At 41.9% G+C, this 26,939-nt stretch overlaps 2 protein-coding genes across 3 annotated transcripts in view; both read left to right on the plus strand.

Annotated features, from left to right (window-relative positions):
- LOC121539461 (sprouty-related, EVH1 domain-containing protein 1) overlaps positions 1 to 10,624 on the plus strand; it is a 79,994-nt gene extending 69,370 nt beyond the window's left edge. The window contains exons 5-6 of one of the 2 annotated variants that reach the window (XM_041847973.1): positions 5,840 to 6,004; positions 6,253 to 10,624. In XM_041847973.1, coding sequence (XP_041703907.1) covers positions 5,840 to 6,004; positions 6,253 to 6,954 — 867 coding nt within the window. In that variant the 3' untranslated portion in view covers positions 6,955 to 10,624. The remainder of the gene's footprint in view (positions 1 to 5,839; positions 6,005 to 6,252) is intronic. The other variant, XM_041847974.1, reaches the window with a different exon arrangement.
- A 7,324-nt stretch (positions 10,625 to 17,948) lies between these two features.
- Positions 17,949 to 26,544, plus strand: LOC121538851 (protein FAM98B-like). The gene is made up of 8 exons (XM_041847023.1): positions 17,949 to 18,168; positions 18,426 to 18,574; positions 22,378 to 22,506; positions 22,676 to 22,842; positions 23,030 to 23,110; positions 23,231 to 23,347; positions 25,638 to 25,805; positions 25,964 to 26,544. The coding sequence occupies exons 1-8, from the start codon at positions 18,131 to 18,133 to the stop codon at positions 26,198 to 26,200; spliced, it is 1,086 nt and encodes a 361-aa protein (XP_041702957.1). The 5' UTR covers positions 17,949 to 18,130; the 3' UTR covers positions 26,201 to 26,544.
- The last annotated feature ends 395 nt before the right edge of the window (positions 26,545 to 26,939 follow it).

Below are 26,939 nucleotides of genomic sequence, written 5' to 3' on the forward strand. Positions count from 1 at the left end.
TTGATGGACAAAAAGCTCAATTTTAGACTCATCTGACCAGAGTACCTTCTTCCATATGTTTGGGGAGTCTCCCACATGCCTTTTGGCCACTCTTCCGTAAAGCCCAGCTCTGTGGAGTGTACGGCTTAAAGTGGTCCTATGGACAGATACTCCAATCTCTGCTGTGGAGCTTTGCAGCTCCTTCAGGGTTATCTTTGGTCTCTTTGTTGCCTCTCTGATTAATGCCCTCCTTGCCTTGTCCGTGAGTTTTGGTGGGAGGCCCTCTCTTGGCAGGTTTGTTGTGGTGCCATATTCTTTCAATTTTTTTATAATGGATTTAATGGTGCTCCGTGGGATGTTCAAAGTTTCTGATATTTTTTTATAAACCAACCCTGATCTGTACTTCTCCACAACTTTGTCCCTGACCTGTTTGTAGAGCTCCTTGGTCTTCATGGTGCCGCTTGCTTGGTGGTGCCCCTTGCTTAGTGGTGTTGCAGACTCTGGGACCTTTCAGAACAGATGTGTATATATACTGAGATCATGTGACAGATCATGTGACACTTAGATTGCACACAGGTGGACTTTATATAACTAATTATGTGACTTCTGAAGGTAATTGGTTGCACCAGATCTTATTTAGGGGCTTCATATCAAAGGGGGTGAATACATATGCACGCACCACTTTTCCATTATTTATTTTTTTGAATTTTTTGAAACAAGTTATTTTTTTCACTTCACCAATTTGGACTATTTTGTGTATGTCCATTACATGAAATCCAAATAAAAAGCCATTTAAATTACAGGTTGTAATGCAACAAAATAGGAAAAACGCTAAGGGTGATGAATACTTTTGCAAGGCACTGTAGGTTGTTGCCAATTTTTTCATGCGCAATTTGCCTAAATAGGTAATGGAAGCACTTCAACCACTACATTTTTATTTCACACAAGTTTTTTGCAGATGTTTTTTGTTTCTTTGGTGTGATGTCATTACGTCCAGCTGTTTTCATCGACACAAGATAGTTAAATGAAAATGCACCCTAGCAGGCAACTGTCTCATCTATTTTCTATGCAAACATTTTAAAAGTTTGAAAATAAATCACTGGACAAGTTAATGAAAACATAGCTACTGTGTGATATTAGCCTGCACCTCTTCATGACTGGACACGTTCCGGCCATCGCTATGTGCTGTGCTCCATCCCAGAATTTAACTCGGACGACGAGAACTGTGTGTGCAGACTAAAAAGGCCATAGAAATAAGTTTGGTTTTGTTCACTTTCATTTCTTCATCGAAGGTCTGACATTTAATTGATTTAGCTGAAAGTGACCTTGTGCTGTAGCCCAGCCAAGAGCCATGAGACGAGTCACTATGACATGGGAGGTAGGGTCACTTTGGAGGCTCGTTTGGCCTTTTATTGGATTTAGCCTAGTCATTCTCTGTATGAGCTTGACTGGACTAGTAACATGTCTGCCATGTAGAATGTTTTGGGATGTCTGGTTTTCCCCTTATACTCTGAAGCTCTGAGCACATGCAGACATCAATGGCCAGCCAGGTCTCTTGGTATCTGGAACCTCTTAACCCCCAGTCCAGATGTGTGTGTGTGTGTGTTATGCGTGGCTCTGTATCTTGTGTGAGCCTGTATGTGGTGTAGGGCCCTCTCATCAGCCCACATCCTGCCCTCCCTCACCCTGACACCTCACACCCACCGCCAGTCTCACACACACGCACACGCGCATATACACACAGTCGACACATGCATACACACTCAGTCAAAGGCTGACATACTGCACAAATGGCACCCCCCACACACTCTCATAGCCATTCACACACTTAATTGACAAGATGCTGCTGTCCTTGACTTAGCCTGTGCAGAACCTTGTTTAGATGCAACATTTGACAGGTTTATGAGAATGAAAAACCACATCTACTGCACGACCTCAGCTGAGGGGGATGGATGTGTCTTTCCTTATCTCAAATGGATGTAGAAGATAGGACTTGTGGGAAATGTAGTTTGTGTTTGCAGAGATTTTGATGCAGCCAAGTATTTGAGAGGAGGTGGGGTGGTATAGTTCAGGAGAGATTAAAGAAGCAAACCCAAGTAGTGGGTCAAACAGTGCAAGTTTTAGTCAAGTAAGGTAGTTTGGTTGAGGAGAAAGCGTACTGAAGAGAAGCACTTGTAGAATCAGTGTATAGCGGGGCTGAGCAGCGTTACGAGGATTCATACTAGGAATGAGTCATCGTCTGTAAAACTGAAGAACTCGTCATACACAATCCCACTCTCTCCCCCTCTGCTTCTCTCTCTAACACACATCTGAATGCTTTTTGCTTGAGATGTTTCACAATGAAATACTGAACAGAGGACCCAGATATTTTAGAGGTCATCATGCAGATGCTTGGACCTGTGAGTCCTTATGAGTCGCTGATACAACATATGCACACGCATAACATAGACTACACACACATACAGTACACACACAGAGACACACACCTGTGCCCTATGGGGTTTCCAGAATGCGGAGCAGTCCAGCCCCTGTGTGTGCCTGGGAGGGTGGAAGCGCGTGAAGCTCTGAAGTTGGTCCTGCGCCAGGTTGCTCCCCACCATCTCCCCCTCAACATCTCTGGGGTCAGATCAGATCCAGATTGGCCCCCACGCATGCCTTTGAATGGTGGGGCTCAGCCCAGTGCTTTAAAAGGAAGCCCAAATCTGGTTTCCATTTCATCCCCCTAACTCACTCACACACACACACACACAGCTGTCATCTGGCTTTTTAAGTTCTGAGCCGCATTTCTCCAGCTGGAGCTGGTTTATGACATTCTCTCGGCAGACTCGTTGGCTGTGCTCTCTCACACACACATGCATACACACTCACATATACATATGCTCTCGTATACACACTTATTTGATCCTGTTCTTTCTGTTCTTTCCACTCCTCTTCTTATTCTGTCATTCCTGCTCAGACGGCTAACCTACCGGGTGTGTGTGAGACACAGTATTGTAGCATTCCGAGAAGCAGAGGAGAGAAGACACACACTGTGTTAGCAGAGAGAGAGAGCGAGAGGCATCTCTTAGCAACCACAGGACAGTAATTACTGTAATAGCAGCTGGGCACAAACCAGATTTCCGCTGTGCGTTAAAACACTGGCGTGGGCTACTTTACACACTGCACTGACTAACCAGCAGCCTCCTCCACACGCAGAGAGGACGAGGGAGGGAGCGATGGACAAGCCTGGATGGAGCCAGGGAGTGTATGCTTGTGTGTGAAAGACAGAAAGTACAGTGGGGGAAAAAAGTATTTAGTCAGCCACCAATTGTGCAAGTTCTCCCACTTAAAAAGATGAGAGAGGCCTGTCATTTTCATCATAGGTACACATCAACTATGACAGACAAAATGAGGAAAAAAAATCCAGAAAATCACATTGTAGGATTTTTAATGAATTTATTTGCAAATTATGGTGGAAAATAAGTGTTTGGTCAATAACAAAAGTTTCTCAATACTTTGTTATATACCCTTTGTTGGCAATGACACAGGTCAAACGTTTTCTGTAAGTCTTCACAAGGTTTTCACACATTGTTGCTGGTATTTTGGCCCATTCCTCCATGCAGATCTCCTCTAGAGCAGTGATGTTTTGGGGCTGTCGCTGGGCAACACGGACTTTCAACTCCCCTCCAAAGATTTTCTATGGGGTTGAGATCTGGAGACTGGCTAGGCCACTCCAGGACCTTGAAATGCTTCTTACGAAGCCACTCCTTCGTTGCCCGGCGGTGTGTTTGGGATCATTGTCATGCTGAAAGACCCAGCCACGTTTCATATTCAATGCCCTTGCTGATGGAAGGAGGTTTTCACTCAAAATCTCACGATACATGGCCCCATTCATTCTTTCCTTTACACGGATCAGTCGTCCTGGTCCCTTTGCAGAAAAACAGCCCCAAAGCATGATGTTTCCACCCCCATGCTTCACAGTAGGTATGGTGTTCTTTGGATGCAACTCAGCATTCTTTGTCCTCCAAACACGACGAGTTGAGTTTTTACCAAAAAGTTATATTTTGGTTTCATCTGACCATATGACATTCTCCCAATCCTCTTCTGGATCATCCAAATGCACTCTAGCAAACTTCAGACGGGCCTGGACATGTACTGGCTTAAGCAGGGGGACACGTCTGGCACTGCAGGATTTGAGTCCCTGGCGGCGTAGTGTGTTACTGATGGTAGGCTTTGTTACTTTGGTCCCAGCTCTCTGCAGGTCATTCACTAGGTCCCCCTGTGTGGTTCTGGGATTTTTGCTCACCGTTCTTGTGATAATTTTGACCCCACGGGGTGGGATCTTGCGTGGAGCCCCAGATCGAGGGAGATTATCAGTGGTCTTGTATGTCTTCCATTTCCTAATAGTTGCTCCCACAGTTGATTTCTTCAAACCAAGCTGCTTACCTATTGCAGATTCAGTCTTACCAGCCTGGTGCAGGTCTACAATTTTGTTTCTGGTGTCCTTTGACAGCTCTTTGGTCTTGGCCATAGTGGAGTTTGGAGTGTGACTGTTTGAGGTTGTGGACAGGTGTCTTTTATACTGACAACAAGTTCAAACAGGTGCCATTAATACAGGTAACGAGTGGAGGACAGAGGAGCCTCTTAACGAAGAAGTTACAGGTCTGTGAGCCAGAAATCTTGCTTGTTTGTAGGTGACCAAATACTTATTTTCCACCATAATTTGCAAATAAATTCATTAAAAATCCTACAATGTGATTTTCTGGATTTTTTTTCTCAATTTGTCTGTCATAGTTGACGTGTACCTATGATGAAAATTACAGGCCTCTCTCATCTTTTTAAGTGGGAGAACTTGCACAATTGGTGGCTGACTAAATACTTTTTTCCCCCACTGTATATGCTTATGCGTTTGAGAGTATATATCTTTGTGTGACTGCGTGTACGGTTGCGTACCATATGTGTGAGTATTTGTGTGCCAGTGCAGGTCTGTAAGAATGTTTGTGTGTACTCTGGCATGTGCACAGATGGGAGCACCATGCTTGTGTGAGTGCCGAAATGTGCTGGCCTCTCTCTGTCATGGCTGCCTATCTCCGTCTCCTCTCCTCCATACCTTTCTTCCTCTCCTGCTGGGCTTGGGCTCATAGTCCATTGTCACCTAACGTGTGTGTGTGTCTGAACATGAATGTATTTGGTCTGTCTGTGTGTTACATAGTTCTTAACAGTATTTGTCCTTTGCAGTTGACTAGGAGCTATTTACTCACATTTGTTTTGTGTGTGGATGCTGCTGGAATGTCTTCTGAGCCCCTAAATATAAATACTCTCCTTAGAGGACACATTTAGCCTTCAAGAGGAGGGAATGTTTTACAATTTAGTAATTTAGCAGACGCCCTTATACAGAGTGACTTACAGTAGTGAGTGCATACATTTTCGTACTGGTCCCCCATGAAACCCACAACCCTGGTGTTGCAAGCGCCACGCTCTACCAACTGAGCCACACGGGACTACGAAACCGGCGACTGGGTTAGAAGTGGCTATGTGTTTATCAGGCCCATGTTTGTAGATCTCACACCAATAAACATGCCTGTGGGAACACATGGGAGGCTGATAGGAACTCTGAGTTCTCAACAGAAGGGGCTTGAGTCATCTCACAGGCAGAAGCACAGGGAGAAATGTAGGCTCTGGCCACCACCTGGTGGACAAATGGGAAATTCATATAGTTAGGATATCAGTGCCGTCTGTAGCTACAGGAATCAGTGTTATGCTTCTAATTTGAAAGTATAATAAAGACGCCTTGTATAAGTTGGAATGTATGATGTGTTGAATATAGAAGTTGATAGATGTAGTCAATGTCTGACTGACTGGTTGTGTGTGGTTGTTGCAGCCCCTGTGTGAGGAGCCGCCCTCCATCTGTACGCCCATGAAGGAGCCCTTCTCCCCCCTGAGTGTCCACAGTGTGGTGTCCACTGAGCCCTACCGAGGCTGCTACGTCCGCGCTCAGCCTTTTGACGAGTTCCCCTCCAACAACCGCCGCTACCTGCCTCCTCAGGTCAGTACCAAACATCTCTAGACCCACTCTATATTACCGTATATCATAAGCCCTTTATCGCTATTGGAGATTAAACCTAGTTAAGTATACTAATTCTGAAGAATGTCTTATTACATGTCATGGAAGGACAGTAAAGATCAGTCAAGATGCATGCTAAAATAAGTTAAATATATGCTGACACCCTGCTAAAATGTCTGTTGTGCTCCCTCTGAACTGAATAAACAATAATATAATAACTATGTCTCCAGCAGGTGTCCTTCAAGTCGACGCGCCACGTCAGCTTTCACATGGACGAGGAGGAGATCGTAAGGATCAACCCTCGTAAGGACCTTCTGATCCGCGGTTACGAGGACTACCGCCACCCCGTCATGTGGAAGCAGGATGTCGAGCGAGAGGACCCTGACTTCCCCGCCCCCTTCCACAAACTGGACAAGAAGTGTGAGTACCTCTTCCCAGAGGGGCCGGGAATGGAGTCCCACTCGGGCCCTGGGAGTATGGGTATGAGCACAGGACTGGGGCTAGGGCTGGGTAAAGACTCCTCCATCAAGACCCAGCCTTCGCCGCTGCTCAAGTCCAAAAAAGGACGGCGGCGGCGGGAGGATGGTGAGCGTTCACGCTGTATCTACTGCCGGGAAATGTTCAACCATGAGGACAACCGGCGGGGCCAGTGCCAGGACGCTCCAGACCCCATCAAGCAGTGCATCTATAAAGTCAGCTGCATGCTGTGTGCCGAGAGCATGCTCTACCACTGCATGTCCGACTCTGAGGGAGACTTCTCGGACCCGTGCTCGTGTGACACGGCTGACGAGCAGTTCTGCCTGCGCTGGCTGGCCCTGGTGGCGCTGTCCTTCATCGCTCCCTGTATGTGCTGCTACCTGCCGCTGAGAGCCTGCCACCACTGTGGGGAGGCCTGCCGATGCTGCGGGGGCAAGCACAAGGCCGCCGGGTGACCTGACTGAACTCTGACCCCCTCACCCGGGACGACCTACCCACAACACAGCTAGCTAACACAAGCGGAAGCTTGTTTTTCATTCACCTCTCAGAGGGGGTGACATGTTGTTGTAGACCCCTGGCTCTGGAGGTCTTTTGGAGATGTTTGAGTGTGTGTCCTCTGACGCAGAGAGCAACGAAGACGAACCTCGTGCTTTACGGGCTCTGAGCGTGAAGTTCAGGAGCTTAACGCGAGGAGAAGGCGTTGAGATTAACAGACATGGTGATATTACTAAACACACACTCACACTCGTACATAATACACACAACCAGGCCACCATGTCAGACTCTCTCTGTAAGTAATGTGTAACTTTATGAAGGAATAACAAACAACGAAAACAAAACAATTGTGCGTACAGAAAACATACTTAGTGTTCGAGTATGCTAAAAGGGATATGTTCTTGCTTTTTTGTGAATTTGCGTTTGGGTAACAGTGGCCTTTCCTTTGACTCGAGCATTCGCTGACAGTGTAATTATTAGACAGAGAAAGTGCACTAGAAATGTTTTATTCCCCCCCAAAAGGTAACCTTCAAACAATTCTAATGGTACATTAACCATAAGACCATTCTTATATAGTAATTTAACAGTTCGGAGATGTTGCTGTGGTGGATGTGTACGCGTTTCCTTATTTTTCCTATTCATCGAAGGTTGAACAAAAAAATTACAGAACACCTTTATCTTTTGACAGGTACAGTATGACATAGCTTTTGACATTCACCCTAGATAATGTTAGAATTATTTCCTTGTTTTGGTAAGGCGATTTGGACCACTTAATTGCATTCCAACATAAAGGGATTGATTCCATGAGCAGAAGGGAAAACATGGTAATGTATTTTGCCATCCTTCATCCCCCCAAAACCTTTTTTTCCAAGTCAAGAATGAATGTTAACGCTTCTTGAATAACCTTACACGAATGAGACCAATACTTCACAATTCCATGTACTTGTTCAATTTTGATGGTGAAACTGGTGTTTGTCATTTTTTCTTGCTCATTTTATGTTTTGAATTTATAAAGCTGAAATTTTGCTCAACCAGCAAGTTTTTCGATTTAATTTTGGTGAGTAAGTGGTATTGAGTGCCCCTTTGTGGAACAAGGCACTTACATTAGGCTAGTTTAGGGAAAAATTAAATGTTTTTAGTTAGTTGGCAACAAGAAATCACCAATTAAAACTCAAATTTAGTGTGAGAGAAACCCACCTTGAAAGCACTGGTCTCCAAGCTTTGGTTACAGCACCATCTCCAAATTTCAAAGTACTGTATGTCTGTCCCTTTGTGATTGAAGTATTTGTAAGAATGAGTCAAATGTACTGCTGTTATTAGGTCATTTTGCAGCTTGTCCACTGTAACTCCTAGAATACATAATTTAACATTTGCCCAGTCGTGAACGAATGGGTGCATCGTTTTAAATGTCACAGAAAGTACATTTGGCTATAGGTTATTATAGCATATGAGTATGATTGTTGCACACTGTATACTGTATGTGCATAGGTCTTCATATGCAAAGGCAGTGAGATGTCAAGCACGGTGATCATATAAACTGATATCTGTTTTGAGTAGTTGTAACAAACCTGACTTTGTAGAAGCCTGACTGGTAGATATGACGGTCCTTGTTCAAATCCATATTTCAAACAGAAGAACATAGCCACGATAACAACCAATGAATGACTGTAGACAGACCCCCAGTTGTATTAATTTGATATTGCATCTCAAAAAGACAGTATGTTATTGCTAATTCCACACAACAGCATCAACTGTTGATTTTAGAAACTTGTCTGCCTGTGTACCTAAATAATGTTTGAGAACAAAGAGGCTTCTTTGATAAGTTAGACAAAATCATTATCAAACTGATAGAAAATCGCCCTTCCCAATTTGAAAAGCTTGTCATTACAGCCCTGTACTTTAGCCAATAGATATTAACACCATCCCCCGGCCCGCCACTCCTCGAGAAAGGGAAGTGGCAACTCGGTCTTGTCTCCAGACTGGACGGAGGCAGTCATCTTCTTCCAAATCCCACCCTTATGCCCCATGCAGGGCACTCTTTACTTTCTATGCAAACTCTTGACCATGGGAAACACATAGACCTCTCTCCACACTGAGTCCGTGACAGGACACTTTAATAACGCTATTTACACGTTACCCAGGTACCAAACTCCAAACACCTGTAAATAAGTAACACTATATTTAAATACCTGATAATAATCCCATTTTGTTTTTTGGAAATTAAAAGATAGAGCTGTATTTATAACTGCTGTCAGCATATACTGTAGCTTCAATTGACAGCCTTATGTACATAGGTCACCTTTTAGTATTATTTCACATTGAAAAGTAGAGGGCGTTGATGATGGAAATGACTATTGCGCTTTGAATAGAGTTTCTTTCTAGTTTTGTACAGAGGAAGGAAGCCTAGAGTGCTAACAAGGCAAAGTAGTGGCAGTCCACTTATTTTTAAAAAGTTTGATATATATAAAGCTGCTAGATACAATCACTAATTTTATTGTGTTGGGAGGGAGAGAAAAATCCGCTATGAAAGACTGTTAAAACAATATCTAGTTCTCTGACAGCATATAACCATGACGACGAGTGTGTGTTTGTTAGGTGTATGTATGTGTGTGCCTGTGTTCAGCCGTTTGGTTTGTTTGTCCATTTCCTTTTTTTCTCCTCCCATATTGTAATTTGGATTGCCCTGCACATTGCAAGCTGAACCAAGGTTTGATGAACCTGATTTAAAAACTTGCTGGCTGAGAAGCAAAATGTAGGACATACATTAGCTGAGAGATACTGAAATAGCCGGTTTCATTCTGCATTAACCAGCACAGTGCAACTCGCTGTCATGTACTGTATTATATATGCAACATGTCTGTCTGCTTTAATATATTTTTTTACCTGTCAGTTAACTTTGCATATGTAAGACTTCAGTTTTTAACCACTGCTGCTAGTCTTTTGTTATTCTTTCAATCTTAAAGTGTGCATATCTTTGGAATGCATAAAAATGTACATTCTTGACTTTGTCTAGGTTAAAATGAAATGCCTATATAAACTTGTTTCTTCAGTGTATTGTTTGAAAAGGTTACTTTTCACAGCAGTTGTGGTTACATTTAAATTCTCCAATGCTTTGGTGCACTGATGTATGTAGGCTTTCTTCTTCTTACAGCGCTTGATGACGTAACATTTATGTGATTAGTTCTAAATAGTGGAAAACATTTGTTTTGAAAATTGCAGTAAAAATGGTACTCTAATTCTTCTGTAAACATTGTCTGTTTCCCTTCTTTCTCATGCACCTTTTCTTTCAGTTCCTTAGTGCCGTTGGTTCACACCATGACAACCTCGAAAAAGTGCCTCACGTCCATCATAGTTTCCATCTAAAACTTAACAGCTCTTGTTCTGGTTATATTGGTTTATATACGTCTAGGTATTTCTATCATGGTTTGAAAATTCCAAGTATATGATGTAAAATGTATAGTTCAATAACTCATGTCATAGTTGTATTTTCTTCATACAGATGTAGCTTGTTACTTTTCATAAATATATGTAAATATGCATACATATGTTTGTAACTGTTTTTATGTTACATCATACACTTGTAATTTGACATATCAAATAACATTATCATAATAAAATGGCGAGTTTTAATCTTGTCGTCTTGTGGGATTCTTTTGAAGGCTTCTATCATTGTCTTACCACTGCAGGTTTCCTTGGGGGAGTCCATAGAATTCTAGTTCTATAGTGTAGACACCACTTTGCATATCTACAACCAAATGATACATAACGTTGCAAAAATGTTTTTCACGTATTATCTCTAGCTAGTGGTATCTAGTGCTCATGTTATTTTTCATTGAGCAAATATCAAGACACTCATGAGCAGGATGATTTTATTATTGTACCTTCCTTCCATTTGAGCGTTTCCAGGACCAAGTGAAATGCATCCCAGAATGTTTTCCCCATGTGAATGTCACATATACTATAATAGTATTCTGTTGAATCACCTGACAGATAATTATGGTTCGACTATATAGAAGATAACATTATTTTCCATAGGTCATGGCATAACACAAATTACACAGTCATTTTCATGCACAAACATGAATGGTAAAGAATAACATTTCAGAATGGAATGTCATGAAACTCTGTTCAAAGAGTGCTTTTTGATGATTTTATTATACTTTTTCAGTCCACGGAAGATATGAAGATAACCCGGGAGGCAGTGGAGGCTCCTGAGGGGAGGACGGCTCATAATATGGCTGGAACAGAGCAAATGGAATGGCATCGAACACCTGGAAACCATTTGTTTGATGTATTTAAAACCATTCCACAATTCCACTCCAGCCATTACCACGAGCCCGTCCTCCCCAATTAAGGTGCCACCAACCTCCTGTGCCGGGAGGTTATTAGCGGGAACCATAGACATCTCATCATTATATGTGTTCCATTACGGCGACTAAGAACATGGCCAGCACCATTGAGGCCGTCTCCATTTTGAAGAAGACAATTTTCTTCTTCTACAATTAGTTGAAAGGGTGCATACTGCCTCCTGTAGTGTGCATTGTTAATTTCGTCAACAATAACGATGATAAAATATTCATCAACAACCTGTTTTTCCTGACAAAAACTATGACGATAACGAGACGAGATGCCCTGGGAAAAAACTATAACTATTACAATTTACTTTTCAGTTTAGTCCATGAAAATGTGAGATGAGAATTTCACGAGACTAATGGACATTAAATTTGACATGAAGCTCCTTTTCATGTTTTTTTCCAATCATAAGAATGCATGCATGCAGAACATTTCATGCATTCCTCTCATTGGCAGAATTGACATCTTTCAGTTGCAAGGTCTGATTGAACCATAGAGAATGATAGAGGCCTCTAGTGGCCGAAAGGCGGTTTTAGCATTGGCAGCGCCATTGAGGGTTTCCACCATGTAGTCAACTGGGTGGGGATTCCTATGGGTTGTAGCCTCAATGGCGCTGCCCATGCTGTCACAGATGCTATAATGGCACAGATATAAAGATGAGTCCTCTATCTATCTCTATGGATTGATCTGCCTGGCTCTCCCACACATCTCCCAGATGGTCACTTCAGTCACTTCACAATCGTTTGAACTGATGCTAAGCCAGGCCACTTCACGTGTAGGCCTAAGTAACCTCAACTAGAAATAATACTCTTTCTCTTACTTTCATGTATAGGCTATTTTTGCTTTGATCACATCAGAAGCTCTATTTTCCATATGCGCTGTGTTGCCGCTCTCGCACTGCAGTCTGCAAATGCGTGTTGCAGTTGCTTTTTTCCTATGTGAAAAACAAATGCTATTTGTTGCATATTAGGAGTAAAGTAATACTTCTGGCATTTTTTGGAAAGCTCAAATTCTCCCCTTTTCAAAGAAACCACTTATTTACACCCATTGACGGTTATGATCGGGAGGAAATCAGAGCTGTAAATTGTTTAACCTGTAGCCAAGGCTTTATAGTCTATATGGTTAATTATGGCTTGCATTGGTTACAACCTGCCTCAATATCAATGTTGCCAGCTAAAGTATAGGAGGAGATAGTAGGCCTAGCTGGACAAGGCTATCTGAATGTGCACATGATGGAAGTTAGAGGTAGCCTAAATATTCATTATTTAATAGAAAAGAATGCACTGACTATTATGTCACTAAAATGTCTGGGACTAAAAATTGTCCAGAGTTTTAGTGGACTGATAATTAAAACTAACTATGGATGAAATGACTCAAATGTGACTAAGACTAAATTATATTTTAAGACTAAAACTAGGACTAAAACTAAATCTAAAATAACTGCCAAAATTAACAATGGTAGTGTTATTTGAATAGGTATAAAGCCAAGGTTGGCAATTTACTGCCACCTGCAGTTATGGAATGTTTGCTCACCAGTATAATTAATCTGCTAATCCTTCTTGATAACCCGGATGGAATCATGTGATTCTTCCTTAGGGAGAGATCGAAATGTACACAACTGTAACCCGGAGATCAAATGGGGGAGGGTCATGCTTTTTCAATTTCAGTCATGGGGATGGTTTAGTATTTTTTTAACATTTAGTACATGGGAGGGGCATGTAATTTGTAATAGATTAAATGTCATATTCCTCAGGGTTTAAGAATGAGTTGCTTATTATAGTATCTCATGTGTGACCGATGATGCCCCTCATCCCCGATTCTCTGCTGGGCGAGCAATATCAAGTGCACCTAGTGTGTTCTCAATAAAATGATCCATAGCCTATACTATAGGCTATAGGCCTAGGCTATATGAAGAGCATGCTCGGAGAAGCACAGGGCAAATTTATATTTCTAAGAAAATGTACTTCCTTCCCGAGTTTTTGCGCTGGTGGGATGGTGTATATAAAACTAGGCTAAACTGCATTACACACTGCAATGGATATGCGTTCCCAATCATGAGCCCCGCCCTGCCCCACTCTTGCTGATGTAAATAAACCCTTTTGTAAAATCAAATCAAATCAAATTATATTGGTCACATACACATATTTAGCAGATGTTATTGTGGGTGTAGTGAAATGCTTGTGCTTGTGCTGCCTAACCAATGACTGTGCTGTGTACGGTGGCACTTGTCAAGGCGAGTCGATTTGTCCAAAAAATGCTATATCTGTGCGGGTGGACTAGGCCTACTGATTTCCTGTTCAGTTTGAGAGGGAAAGCGTGAAGATGAGGAGGACCAGAGGTATTTTTGGGGGGTATTTTATTCCGGATCCCCATTAGTTCTTACTGGGGTCCAAAGCTTGCTACTGCTATAATTGATTTTAATAAAAACAATATGTTTCATTGCCCATAATGAAGCTATTTGTCAGAGTTATTGACCTCACAATAAGCCATATTCAAGTAATTTACATAACGTACATTACTATGACACGGCAACCATGGAGATGGACAGCAAATGGGTGCTGAAAGTAGGCTAATTCCAGAAGGCCTAATTCATTTAAACATTCTTCATTTTAATTTGACTTTAGGCTACTAACAACAAGTGTTGGAGCCTATTTCTTCCTATTCAAGAAATAAGAGGTAGGCCTAGTCTACTATTCATTGATTTTGTCAGCCAATTCCTTCAGTCATCATGCACTCATTAAAAATCTCAGTGTCAGTGAAGAGCTTGGTGTTAAGTTAAAACCAGGGCTCGAATTGAGGGGGTATTGTGACTTTTGTTAAAGAAATTGTCTAAAAGCATAGGCCTACCCCTTGTTAACTTAAGATTTTGGAAATAATTAAATGGACCTGATTATATAAAGCGATCTATAACAACGCTTTAGTCCGCAATGCTAGAAACAAGCTGTAAAATGCCGGGAAAAGACTCCGATGCATATGGGATGTATTTGGTTTGTCTCTATGACATTCGGAGGCTGCGCTACAACCTTCTATAGCTGAGGAGCAGTGGTGTAGTGCTATCTTTTTGGTCTTCTCAATCAAAGTGTGTACTGACAGATTGAATATCATTATAGAATAGGTGCATAAAATGCATCCTCCAATTGCAACGTCTGCCTATATGCCAACATATCTTGAAGAAAAATAAATAATACCCTCAAACACCAAGTTAGGCCTACCTAATTTCAAAATAGGCCATTATCACTGTCAATCCTAATTCTTCATGTTTTACTGGTGAAATGTCCAAACTGCATGCCAGTCATTTGATCTCAATCAATTTCATGGGAATATGCATTTAGATCGTCTTCAATAACTATTTTGCTAGCGAATTAAAGGAGATGGTGTTAAACTATTAGCATTTCTTGTAGGCCTATTTTGTTTCAATCAAAGCATAATCTGTGGTTCACGCTCTGTTGAGCAAATAGGCCTACCTGATGATATGTGGCTGCTGTGTTAAACAATGAATTGCTTTTTTTTCAATTCATTGATGATCAGATATTTCAGTTGTAACTGGTTCTGTTGCCAACAATTTTACAGTTGATAGACAACTTTAGCACTGTTCCAAACTTACACTATCCTCTTTTTTAACAATAGCCTGTATAGAAATCAAAAAGTCTCTGGTGCTGCAGCATGCGCTCATTCCTTGTCATGCTCTGTTGTGGTATTAAAAAAAGATGATGCTTGTCTCCAGTCATGTAAAATGATGTTGCATGAAATGCATTTATAAAAGGCCATTTTTTCCTCGGACACCAAATAAGATAGATTCATGCAGATATCCTTTCACCCTTGACCTACGTGGTCTGCGAATCCACAAACCTCTGGCTACTTTTCCATGTAATGCTTAAAAAACTAACAGCAGTTTCTAAAACTGCATACCTAAGGCTCTGGTCTGTCCTAGGAGTGAGGGTAAATGTAGGCATGTTCTCTGCTATCCACGTTATGTTTTAATTATTATTTTGGGTATAGGGGAGGGTCACTTGTTTGTTTTTTTCAAGTGTTCAGGGTCGGGTAAAAATAGATTTTACTGAAAGGAGGGCCATCCATTTTCATTTCAGAGAGATCCGATTTTCTCCAGGTATCCCTCATTATAAATAATGTACAGTCCCTTAAAGACTACTAAGGATTTTTAAACCTCCCGCTTTGGGCTTGATGTGCCAATGTGTAGTTCATACATGCATAATCTATGAGCAGAATTACTGTCTTACCTCAATTAGCCACGAAATCCCAAGTTTGAAAGCAACAGTTTTTCTGAAAGCTGTGGAGCACCATTTTCCCTACCCTAGTTCTAACCAATGAGCTTCAGCCCCTCGGCATTTGAGTGACAGCTAGCAAGATGCACACACAGCAGAGCGAGAGAGAGAGAGCAATGACATGGTGCACATATCTGCACATATGTGACGTAGTATGCAATTTTCAGGGACCACTTTTGGTTCATCAGGCTACTTTCAGAACTACTGGCTAAAAAGTATACAAAAGTATCAGAGAATCTCTTTAACCCATAGGCAGTTCCACCCAGATGAACATGTGTTTTGAACAACATTAACATGAGCAACAATAGTGGAATCGGCGGTTCGCCTTCCAAATAAAAGTCCCCCATTAAAACTGATGCAAACTGATAAAAATAGTGAAAACATGCCACAATTGGATTAGATCATGCTAAACAAGGTTGGAATGTTGCTATATAAATTAAACAAAATACAATTGGGCCTATTAGGGACAGATCGAGGGTAGTGTGCTTTTTCCCTGGTTAACATTTGCTCTTCTGCTCAAATTTCACCTATAAACAATGGCTGGACTTACTTTTGATATTACCCTAATAAAGTTTAGAAACGTTTTAAAGGTTTGGTCTGGTGTGGCTATTATTCAGCTTTAGCTAATGCAGGCCTATGATATGTTGAACTGACAGTTGAACTTGAGGTGAGGAAGTCTGTTTCAGGCCTACCAGAGTTACTCCTATAATCTAACATTGTAATGCTTATCTTTATATAAAATATTTTGATCAAGAATTTACGAATTAGCCTCCTTCTGTATGTCTATATCTGTATAGCATACGCAGTAACCATCTGACATAAATAAATGCATGTCTTATAGTAGCATGCCACAGGCATATCTCTATCTCTGTCTATCTCTATACATTTAGTGCTCAAATCTCTGACAGCTGAACCATGAGGTGGACAATTATTATTTTAGGAAAGTAGCCTAAAAAACAAACAAAAAAAGCCTATAAAGTTTTGCACATGCTACACATCGAAACACAAGGAACAGTGTTTTTGTAATTTGTTATAGCTATTTTGAAGGACATGTAATTGTGCCTCATTTGGCCAACATCCCTCATTTATTGATGGCGCTGGCTGCGCCAGGTCAGATCTGAATGCATATGGATGTCCATAACATTTCTCAAATGTCCAGTAAATTAAAATCTTCCCTGTCATGTTGTCTGGCGATTTTAGAATATTTGCATGAAAATCTGTCGCCAATTGGATGGAAACCTAGCTATAGACACCCTAAAGACTCTGGCAAGTGCGCTAGTCCAGTGTCACTGATTATGCCTGCACATCATGGTTCACCAGCAGCCCCAAACATCTAAAGAATTAGCTACCAGCCAAACAAGCTTGTAAGAATTGTACTTAAACTCCCCCCTCCCCCCCTTTTTTTGTCTCTGTCTATGTAATGTGTCTGTATCTATGTAATGTGTCTGTATCTCTGTAATGTGTCTGTATCTATGTAATTGTATATGTATTTATGTAAAAAATAAGGACCACAATGGAAAAAAGTCCTCGACTTTATTGTGCGATCCCGGTCACTTAAAAACCTTGGTGTATATATGTATTTTTTTTTACTGACAAATAAAATAAATCACTCCAAACTGTGCAGCGGCCAATTGATGAATGTACAAAACACCAAAAAGTTTAATGACATTAGGAGATTGTCATGCCAAGCCTTCGACTTTGGGCACTTCAATATCATGGTTTGCGTTTTCAACACCACAATAAATAGACTATGTCAATCTCAACAAACAGTGTATTGGTACCAATGGTGTACCAATAGACTGACTGGGATGGTGATTTCCCACAGTCAAAGTCCTGCAATAAGATCTATGATGCTAATATTTGTGTAAACTCTACATAGTTGTGTTCTGTGGGTGTCACTGAGTAGGCTGATACCACATTTCATGGGTGCACAATCCATAGGTTACGCTGTACAGTGCATACAAGTAAGCCCCCAATTCTGAAGCCTAATACATCCAGTGCGATTTCAACAGATTTTTCTTTGGTCAGATTAACTAATAATTGTATTTTCTTGAATTTATATAACAACATTCCAATCTTGTTTAGCATTATCTAGTCCAATTAGTCCAATTGTGGCATGTTTCCATTATTTGTATCAGTTTGCGTCAGTTTCAATGGGGGACTTTTATTTTAAAGGCGAACCGCCGATTCCACTATTGTTGCTCACGCTAATGCTGTTCTCAACACACTGGTCCCAGTTGACTACTTCAAAACGCTGCCCATGCTAAAGTAGGCTTTATCTATCTCTATGGCAGGAACAAAAGTAACCAACATGCATGTTTCACTACGGATTTCATTTCCGTTACTCCTGACTCTCGGGATGTTTTTCCCAAAACATTTTAGCTAGCCGATGAATTAACCTAATAATGTATGTTTGTATCTCACAATGTCAACACACTCACGTTTATATCGGTTACATCTATAACGTTGAAGGAATCTGCTGATATTGTTGTCTGCCATAATGGAACGTGATATTTTAGATGCGCTGGAACAAGTTGGGTAAGCGAGCCACTCTCCGGCACCATCAGATGCTGGCATCACGGATTACGCTGTAGTCGTTCTAGGCAGCGGTATTCAAAGTATATGCTCATTCCGTCGCAAATGCATCCATTCAAAATCCAAGTGCTATCATATGATTCGACGCTAGCTAGCTTGCCCATGCATGTTCGGTATGCTAATACTAGCCTTACGACGTAAATTACGTATGTATGCCGCCCTGGGTTCTCGAGCTAAATTTGTTGTCTTTTGATGCGCAGGTATGAAGGACCTCTGCAGGATGTGGAGACGCTTGTCAAAGCATGTGAAGGTGGACTGTCATCACCAGAGTATGTCAACCTATGCATGTGGTTTGCATCCCGTCTGAAACCGTTATGTGACCTGGAAGAGAGCAGTACATCAGGTTCTGGTGAGCCAAAATACCATCAGACATCATCACCTCTCACTGTCCCATTTGGTTGACATTTGTTTTGTTAAATCACATACTACCTAGCTAATGCAGCCAAGGGGCCAGGGTTCCGGTTTAGAAGCATGGTTTCGACTGCACCTACAGTCTTGCTCAGTACTGCAGTTTAACTGAAGTTCGGCCCAGAAAGACAATTTCTGTAGATGAACACATAGAGAAGTCCGATTAGAAAATTCCAAATAAGACACTTTAGTCATTACCTTTGTGCACTAAACATCCGTAGAATTATTCAAGTAATTGTCGCTGAGGCCACATTTTTCTTTCTTTTTCTCATCATTCACAGCCAAAGATATAAAATGTTTATATTCATCCAATGTCTGCCATATTTTTGGATGACATGATGCACTGAGTCCTAGTGCGCTTGTGAAGTTGGGCGGTGTAAACCGGATGCAACCCAGATATAGATGGTCCATGAATCGACTTATGCAAACATGAGTAGATTAGGTTGAAAACAACCCAAGTCTCCAGTTGTTTTATACTTTAGTGATTGCGATGTTAAAGGAACCCTTCCAGAGGAAGTTGCCACCACTATTTAGACGTAATTTCTTGTCCTAGAGAGGAAATGCACGTTTAGGTTCCACCTCCGAAGAATGACGAAGACTACTTATACATTGGTTCACGAATTGGGTGTGGGAATTTCCGGGTGGAGTTGATAAACATCAACAAATAGGGCACTGAGCTGTCAGTGTAGCTAGCTAGTATGCTAACCTTATCTAGCTAGCTAATATTATCTGTTGTTGCTGGGTTTTTTTTAACTACACCATATTCAAAAGATTAGCCAGCTGGCTCTATAGCTGGTTCTGCAGTTGGATTTGTCATAGGCATTGATTTAGGGAAAACATCACTACAGATGGAAACCACTGGCATGTCTTTGACTTCGCCATCTATTGTTATCTCCAAAGTTTTGGCATCTTCCATAAATTGCTGCCGCGAATCCGTTATAGAAATATTTAGAAAGATGAGATGAAGCTCTAGTAATATGGTTAACTATTGAAAGATAGCTGGTATGCATTTTTATACACGGTAATGGACACGGTGGAACCTTTGGTATGTAGGCTGCTGGCAGGCGGGTGCAACTCAATATTAGAAAGGTGTTCCTAATGTTTGGTATACTCTGTGTATACCATTTATAAAATGGTAATATAAATACAGTGCATTCGGAAAGTATTCAGACCCCTTCCCTTTCTCCACATTGTGTTACGTTACAGCCTTATTCTAAAATTGATAAGGATTTTATTTTATTTATCTACACACAATACCCCATAATGACAAAGCAAATTTGGTGTTTATAAATTTTGGTGCAAATTTATTAAAAATAAAACAGAAATATCTTATTTACATAAGTATTCAGACCCTTTTCTATGAGACTTGAAATTGAGCTCAGGTGCATCCTTTTTCCATTGATCATCCTTGAGAAGTTTCTTTAACTTGATTGGAGTCCACCTGGGGTAAATGCAATTGATTGGACATGATTTGGAAAGGCACACACCAGTTGGCAGTGCACGTCAGAGCAAAAACAAGCCATGGGGTCGAAGGAATTGTCCATGGCGCTCCGAGAAAGGATTGTGTCGAGGCATAGATCTGGGGAAGGGTACCAAAAAATGTCTGCAGCATTGAAGGTCCCCAAGAACACAGTGGCCTCCATCATTCTTAAATGGAAGAAGTTTGGAACCACCAAGACTGAGCAATCGGGGGAGAAGGGCCTTGGTCAGGGAGGTGACCAAGAACCCGATGGTCACTCTGACAGAGCTCCAGATGGGAGAACCTTCCAGAAGGACAACCATCTCTGCAGCACTCCACCAATCAGGCCTTTATGGTAGAGTGGCCAGACGGAAGCCACTCCTCAGTTAAAGGCACATGACAGCCCGCTTGGAGTTTGCAAAAAGGCACCTAAAGGACTCTCAGACCACGAAAACAAGATTCTCTGGTCTGATGAAACCAAGATTGAACTCTTTGGCCTGAATGCCAAGCGTCATGTCTGGAGGAAACCTGGCACCATACCTACGGTGAAGCATGGTGGTGACAGCATCTTGCTGTGGGGATATCTTTCAGTGGCAGGGACTGGGAGACTAGTCTGGATCGAGGGAAAGATGAACGGAGCAAAGTACAGAGAGATCCTTGATGAAAACCTGCTCCAGAGTGCTCAGGACCTCAGACTGGGGTGAAGGTTCACCTTCCAACAGGACAACGACCCTAACTACACAGCCAAGACAACGGAGGAGTGGCTTCGGGACAATTCTCTGAATGTCCTTGAGTGTCCCAGCCAGAGCCCGGTTTTGAACCTGATCGAACATCTCTGGAAAGACCTGAAAGTAGCTGTGTAGCGGCGCTCCCCATCCAACCTGACAGAGCTTGAGAGGATCTGCAGAGAAGAATGGGAGAAACTCCCTAAATACAGGTGTGCCAAGTTTGTAGCGTCATACCCAAGAAGACTCAAAGCTGTAATCACTGCCAAAGGTTCTTCAACAAAGTACTGAGTACTTATGTAAATGTGATATTTCAGTTTTTCATAAATGTGATAACATTTCTAAAAACCTGTTTTTGCTTTGTCATTATGGGGTATTGTGTGTAGATTGATGAGTGGGAAGAAAAAAAAACTTTTATCAATTTTAGAATAAGGCTGTAACATAACAAAATGTGGAAAAAGTAAAGGGGTCTGAATATTTTCTGAATGCACTGTACATATACATACACATAGACAGACCTATTTTACAAATACTTTTAGGGTAAAAAAAGGCCTAGGGGTTAGAACGTTGGGCCAGTAACCGAAAGGTCGCTGGTGGTGTTGCACGGGATACCGAAACGTTGGTACTTTTTTGATACTAGAACATGAAAAACGGTTCTGTAAAATAATTTGTTACTTTCGGTACTTATGTCAAATGTGTCTCACTAATCAACTCTTATCAGCACAGCCGATGTCCCCCTTATAGAGAGAGCACTGTGCCTGATCCACGTAGCCTGCACTGGGAGTCTGGGCTGCATCATGTTAGCTCCCCGCTCATGCTGCACAGAAGTTAACACACTTGAATAATGCGACACGTTATGTAGAAAGGTTGAAACTTTGCAAAACAATGTCCATACAGGATAGAACACACTACAATGCAAGAATATACAGTTAGCTTCCAGCTTTGTTGGCTAACTTTTCTTGTTAGCTTACAGCTGACGTGATCATCAATTCACTACCCTGGTACTTTGTGCAAACCATAACGCAAAATATGCTGATTTCAAAGCTGATTGCCACCAAAACTTTATTCATTCACTTAATCGGTCTCTCTCTGACGTCTCTCCCAAAGATGATCTATTGCCTCAGCGAACTGACTATGTAAATGTTGTTGATCAGTTCAATAAAATAAGTCCCAAATGGAAGGGAAACAGATTGTCATCTGCTGTTTGGCTCATGTCAGTCGCGAAGAGGAATAACTTTGCAGCTGTTTCTGATTATTAAATAATGCCATGCTGGTGGGTGGTAACATTAAAATAAAACCCAGCCCTGAAACGAAACGTAGGCTGAAAATAATTAGTGTGTCATATCATAGGAAAAGACACCGCATTCACACAGATCTGAATGAAGTGAGCAGATCGGATTTGTCACTTCAAGCCCAAATATATCATACTTTGACTAAAACTCTGACTTATTGACTTAAATCGTTGTGCACCATCATGGGTAAGCTCTGGCTTTCGTCTTTCAGCTCGAAAAAGTGGATTTCTACTAGTGTGGGCATTTCATTCTGAAACGTTGTGTTTAGGTGACACTGATGGCCTTCGGTTTGAGATGAGTGGCATGCTGAAGGAGTTGCAGTGCCCCTATCAAGGCCTTGTCTCCGGGATTCTACAGGGAGGGCTGCAGAATAATAAGGACTATCTAAAGCTAGCATGTAAGTACTGAAATGACCATTTGTTCAGAAAACTGGTCTGAGTACCATCATGTTATGATACCCTTTTGGTGTGTTGCGGCTCTGTCATGGTTCTGACATATTTATTTGTCTGAGTTTCCATTTTACATTAATGCGATTTTTACCTGTGGCTCATATCTTTATTCTGCAGTGTTTTTAATCTCAGAGGTACAAGCTGCACAGATAGTGAAGAGCCGACATGTTGAGGACAAAGAACCCAAAGACCGAAACGATCTCCAGGCAATCTGTGAAACACTGAAGCTCCCAGAGCCAAGAGAGCAGGAAGTAGCAGAGCTGTTCTCTGGGATAGAACAAAAGGTGTGTCAAAGTTAGTCTTGCGCACCTGACACTTCCTCTCTAAGCTCAGGTCTGGTATACCAAAGGTATACCAAAAATGGCCTTCATTAACCCAATAAAAAGTCTGTGAGAAAGTCCCGAATGCATAGCCATTGATTGTATCTTTGTCTTTGTATTCAACAGATGTATTGTATATATGTATTTCCAGATAAACGCAGTGCTTCAAGAGCTTCCAAAGGATCACATTGGAAAGTCAGTACTGAAGAACTCTCTCGACAGTGAACAGTGGGTAAGCAGACTGCATTCAAACTTTCACCCATTTTTGTGGAGGCAAAGTTCATAATTCCTGCTAAGGCATGAAGGGATGTCAAGTGTGTCTATTGACTCTGGGCCTTGTCTGTATCCACAGGAAAGGCTGGAGCAGATCAACACGGTCCTGTCCTCACAGTATGAGTGTCGACGGAGGCTGCTGATCAAACGTCTAGACGTCACTGTGCAGTCTTTCGGCTGGTCAGACAGAGCCAAGGCAGGTGGAGTCTTTGGGTGCATCTCAATAGTCTAAAGCAGGGATGGGCAACTTTGATAGGGGTGGGGGCCACAAAAAATCTGAAGTCATCATGAGAGGCCGCAGTGGCTCGCGGGTCTGCATACCCACATCCATACCCACACATGCAGTCAGAGAAAAATTAAAGTTTTACACTTAATTTCCTGTAATTTTACACATTTTGCCATGGAGCGTAGAGAAAAGATTTTGCAATTTTATAACTAATTTCCTGCAATTATTCCTGCAGTTTTTAATATATCTGAGTGACAGTGACTAACAAAATCAATGGGGGCCCCCCCGGTCGGTAATACGACCATGATTAGATAGCTGGCAGCTAGACCAACTTATCAATCTACAAAATGTTAGCTGAAATGGGCTAATTAATTAATGGGCTAATTGAGTGACTGACATAACAAGAGAAAAACTGCTGATGCACAACCAAATTTAGAATTGCACCCCGTACAGTGCATTCGGAAAGTATTCAGACCCCTTTACTTTTTCCACATTTTGTTACGTTACAGCCTTATTCTAAAATTGATTAAATACTTTTTTTCCCTCAATCTACACACAACACCCCATAATGACAAAGTGAAAACAGGTTTTTAGAAATGTTTGCAAATGTATTAAAAATAAAAAGTACATAAATATTCAGACCCTTTGCTATGAGACTCTAAATTTTGCTCAGGTGCATCCTGTTTCCATTGATCATCCTTGAGATGTTTCTAGAACTTGATTGGAATCCACCTGGGGTAAATTCAATTGATTGGACATGATTTGGAAAGGCACACACCTGTCTATATAAGGTCCCACAGTTGACAGTGCATTTCAGAGCAAAAACCAAGCCATGATGTTGAAGGAATTGTCCGTAGAGCCTCAGAGATAGGATTGTGTCGAGGCACAGATCTGGGGAAGGGTACCAAAAAATGTCTGCAGCATTGAAGGTCCCCAAGAGCACAGTGGCCTCCATCATTCTTAAATGGAAGAAGTTTGGAACCACCAAGACTCTTCCTAGAGCTGGCCGCCTGGACAAACTGAGCAATCGTCATGAAGGGCCTTGGTCAGGGAGGTGACCAAGAACCCGATGGTCACTCTGATAGAGCTCCAGAGTTCCTCTGTGGAGATGGGAGAACCTTCCAGAAGGACAACCATCTCTGCAGCACTCCACCAATCAGGCCAGACGGAACCCACTCCTCAGCTGAAGGCACATGACAGCCCGCTTGGAGTTTGCCAAAAGGCACCTAAAGACTCTCAGACCATGAGAAACAAGATTCTCTGGTCTGATGAAACCAAGATTGAACTCTTTGGCCTGAATGCCAAGCGTCACGTCTGGAGGAAACCTGGCACCATCCCTACGGTGAAGCATGGTGGTGGCAGCATCTTGCTGTGGGGATATTTTTCAGCGGCAGGGACTGGGAGACTAGTCAGGATCAAGGGAAAGATGAACGGAGCAAAGTACAGAGAGATCTTTGATGAAAATCTGCTACAGAGCGCTCAGGACCTCAGACTGGGGTGAAGGTTCACCTTCCAACAGGACAACGACCCTAACTACACAGCCAAGACAACGGAGGAGTGGCTTTGGGACAATTCTCTGAATGTCCTTGAGTGGCCCAGCCAGAGCCCGGACTTGAACCTGATTGAACATCTCTGGAAAGACCTGAAAATAGCTGTGCAGCGGCGCTCCCCATCCAACCTGACAGAGCTTGAGAGGATCTGCAGAGAAGAATGGGAGAAACACCCCAAATACAGGTGTGCCAAGCTTGTATCGTCATACCCAAGAAGACTCGAGGCTGTAATCGCTGCCAAAGGTGCTTCAACAAAGTACTGACCAAAGGGTCTGAATACTTATGTAAATGTGATATTTCAGTTTTTCATTTTTCAGAAATGTGCTAACATTTCTAAAAACCTGTTTTTGCTTTGTCAATATGCTGTATTGTGTGTAGATTTGATGAGGAAAAACAATAAAATATAATAATCAATTTTAGAATAAGGCTTGTAACGTAACAAAATGTGGAAGAAGTCAAGGGGTCTGAATACTTTCCAAATGCACTGTATATTCTACTATTCTCACTCCGACTGAGTTCCTAAAAAAAAAAGGTTATTTCTTTATTTGGGGGCAAGTTGCACATCCCTGGTCTAAAGTGACACCCTTTCCTCACAGTGCTACTAGTGATACTGTCCTTAATCGGCAGGCTACACCCTTTCTACTCTCTATGAAGAATGTAATTGTGCATGTCCTATGCTCAACAAACTGCCTGTCTGTATTTTCTGTTAGGAGAGAGTTGACAGCATGGCCAGGGCCTACCAGCCTAAGAGAGACTCCCTGGCCCAGAGGTCGTCTGTGGGCATGGCTCACCTGCTGGCAGCCAGGGAGGACATCTGCAACGTGGTGAAGACCAGCAGTGGCTCCAGCAGAGAGAATACTGCCTGTGCCATCAATAAGGTACTGTGGAATGTGACCCAAGGTTCATTGTGTGCAATTGTCTGAGTGTACAGAAGTGTTGAGTCTTTATACCAAAGCAGTATAACTGACCAAATGAGTGTCCATGGTCCCCAGCCATTGTTCTATCATTGACCTACCATTGTATTTCACTTCTATAGATCCTGATGGGGAGGGTACCAGATCGTGGTGGTCGGCCCTCTGAGATAGATGCCCCCCTCCCTGAGATGCCAGCCTGGCACAAGAGACAAGACAGCGGAGGCAGTCGTGGTGGTCGGGGAGGTGGTGGTGGTAGTTGGGGAGTGGGAGGGGTTAAGGGTGGCTGGCAAGGAGGGGGTGGAGTAGGAGGTGGCGGTGGTTGGGGTCATGGAGGAAAAAGAGGACGTTATCAATACTAACGACAATTATTTATTTTTTACTGAAAAGCCAAACAGTATTACAACTGAAACCTGCTCATGGGTATCTGCTTCGCTAAGGGCAACACTAAGGCATTGTTTATTTGGAGTGATGATGTGTACTTGACTGAGATGTACAGAATGCTACTGTAGGAACTCTCCTAAATATTTGTCACCCATTTTTGTGTTCATTTTCAATGCTTTTATGAACTGTGCTGCTGAGGAGAGTTGTAGAAGCAATACTGACCGTTTTTTGGTAGATTCTTAATTATTTTTGGTAACACTTTACTTGACACCCAGTGTCATAACACTATGACATGGTCATAACCATGTCGTATGTCATAACAGCTGACATAACTTGTCATAATATGGTCATAACACTTTCATGACCCATATATTTACACCGGTTATTGCTGGTTATGACACCTACATAAGTGTCAAAACCCACATTTATTCAAATTAGTTTTTTCCCTGCCCAAGAAATGTCCTTTCATTTGAAAGTTTGTCTCTTAAATCTTTTGTTTTTGTTTAGTCGTTTTTTTCCATAAATTTTTTAATAACTTGTAGAAAATACACTTTGGCACTGTCATGAGGCATTATGACCATCCTGTTTCACTTTACTTGGACTAAGAAAATACACTTTATGACACTGTCAAGAAGCATGCAAGCCAGATAGGCCTATCACGTACATGCCCTTATATCAGTCAAAAAGAGGGTGTCTTGACCTGCTCCTGATATTTAC

The sequence above is a fragment of the Coregonus clupeaformis genome, chromosome 25 (genome assembly GCF_020615455.1).
Source record: "Coregonus clupeaformis isolate EN_2021a chromosome 25, ASM2061545v1, whole genome shotgun sequence".
In the NCBI taxonomy this organism is placed as follows: Eukaryota; Metazoa; Chordata; class Actinopteri; order Salmoniformes; family Salmonidae; genus Coregonus; species Coregonus clupeaformis.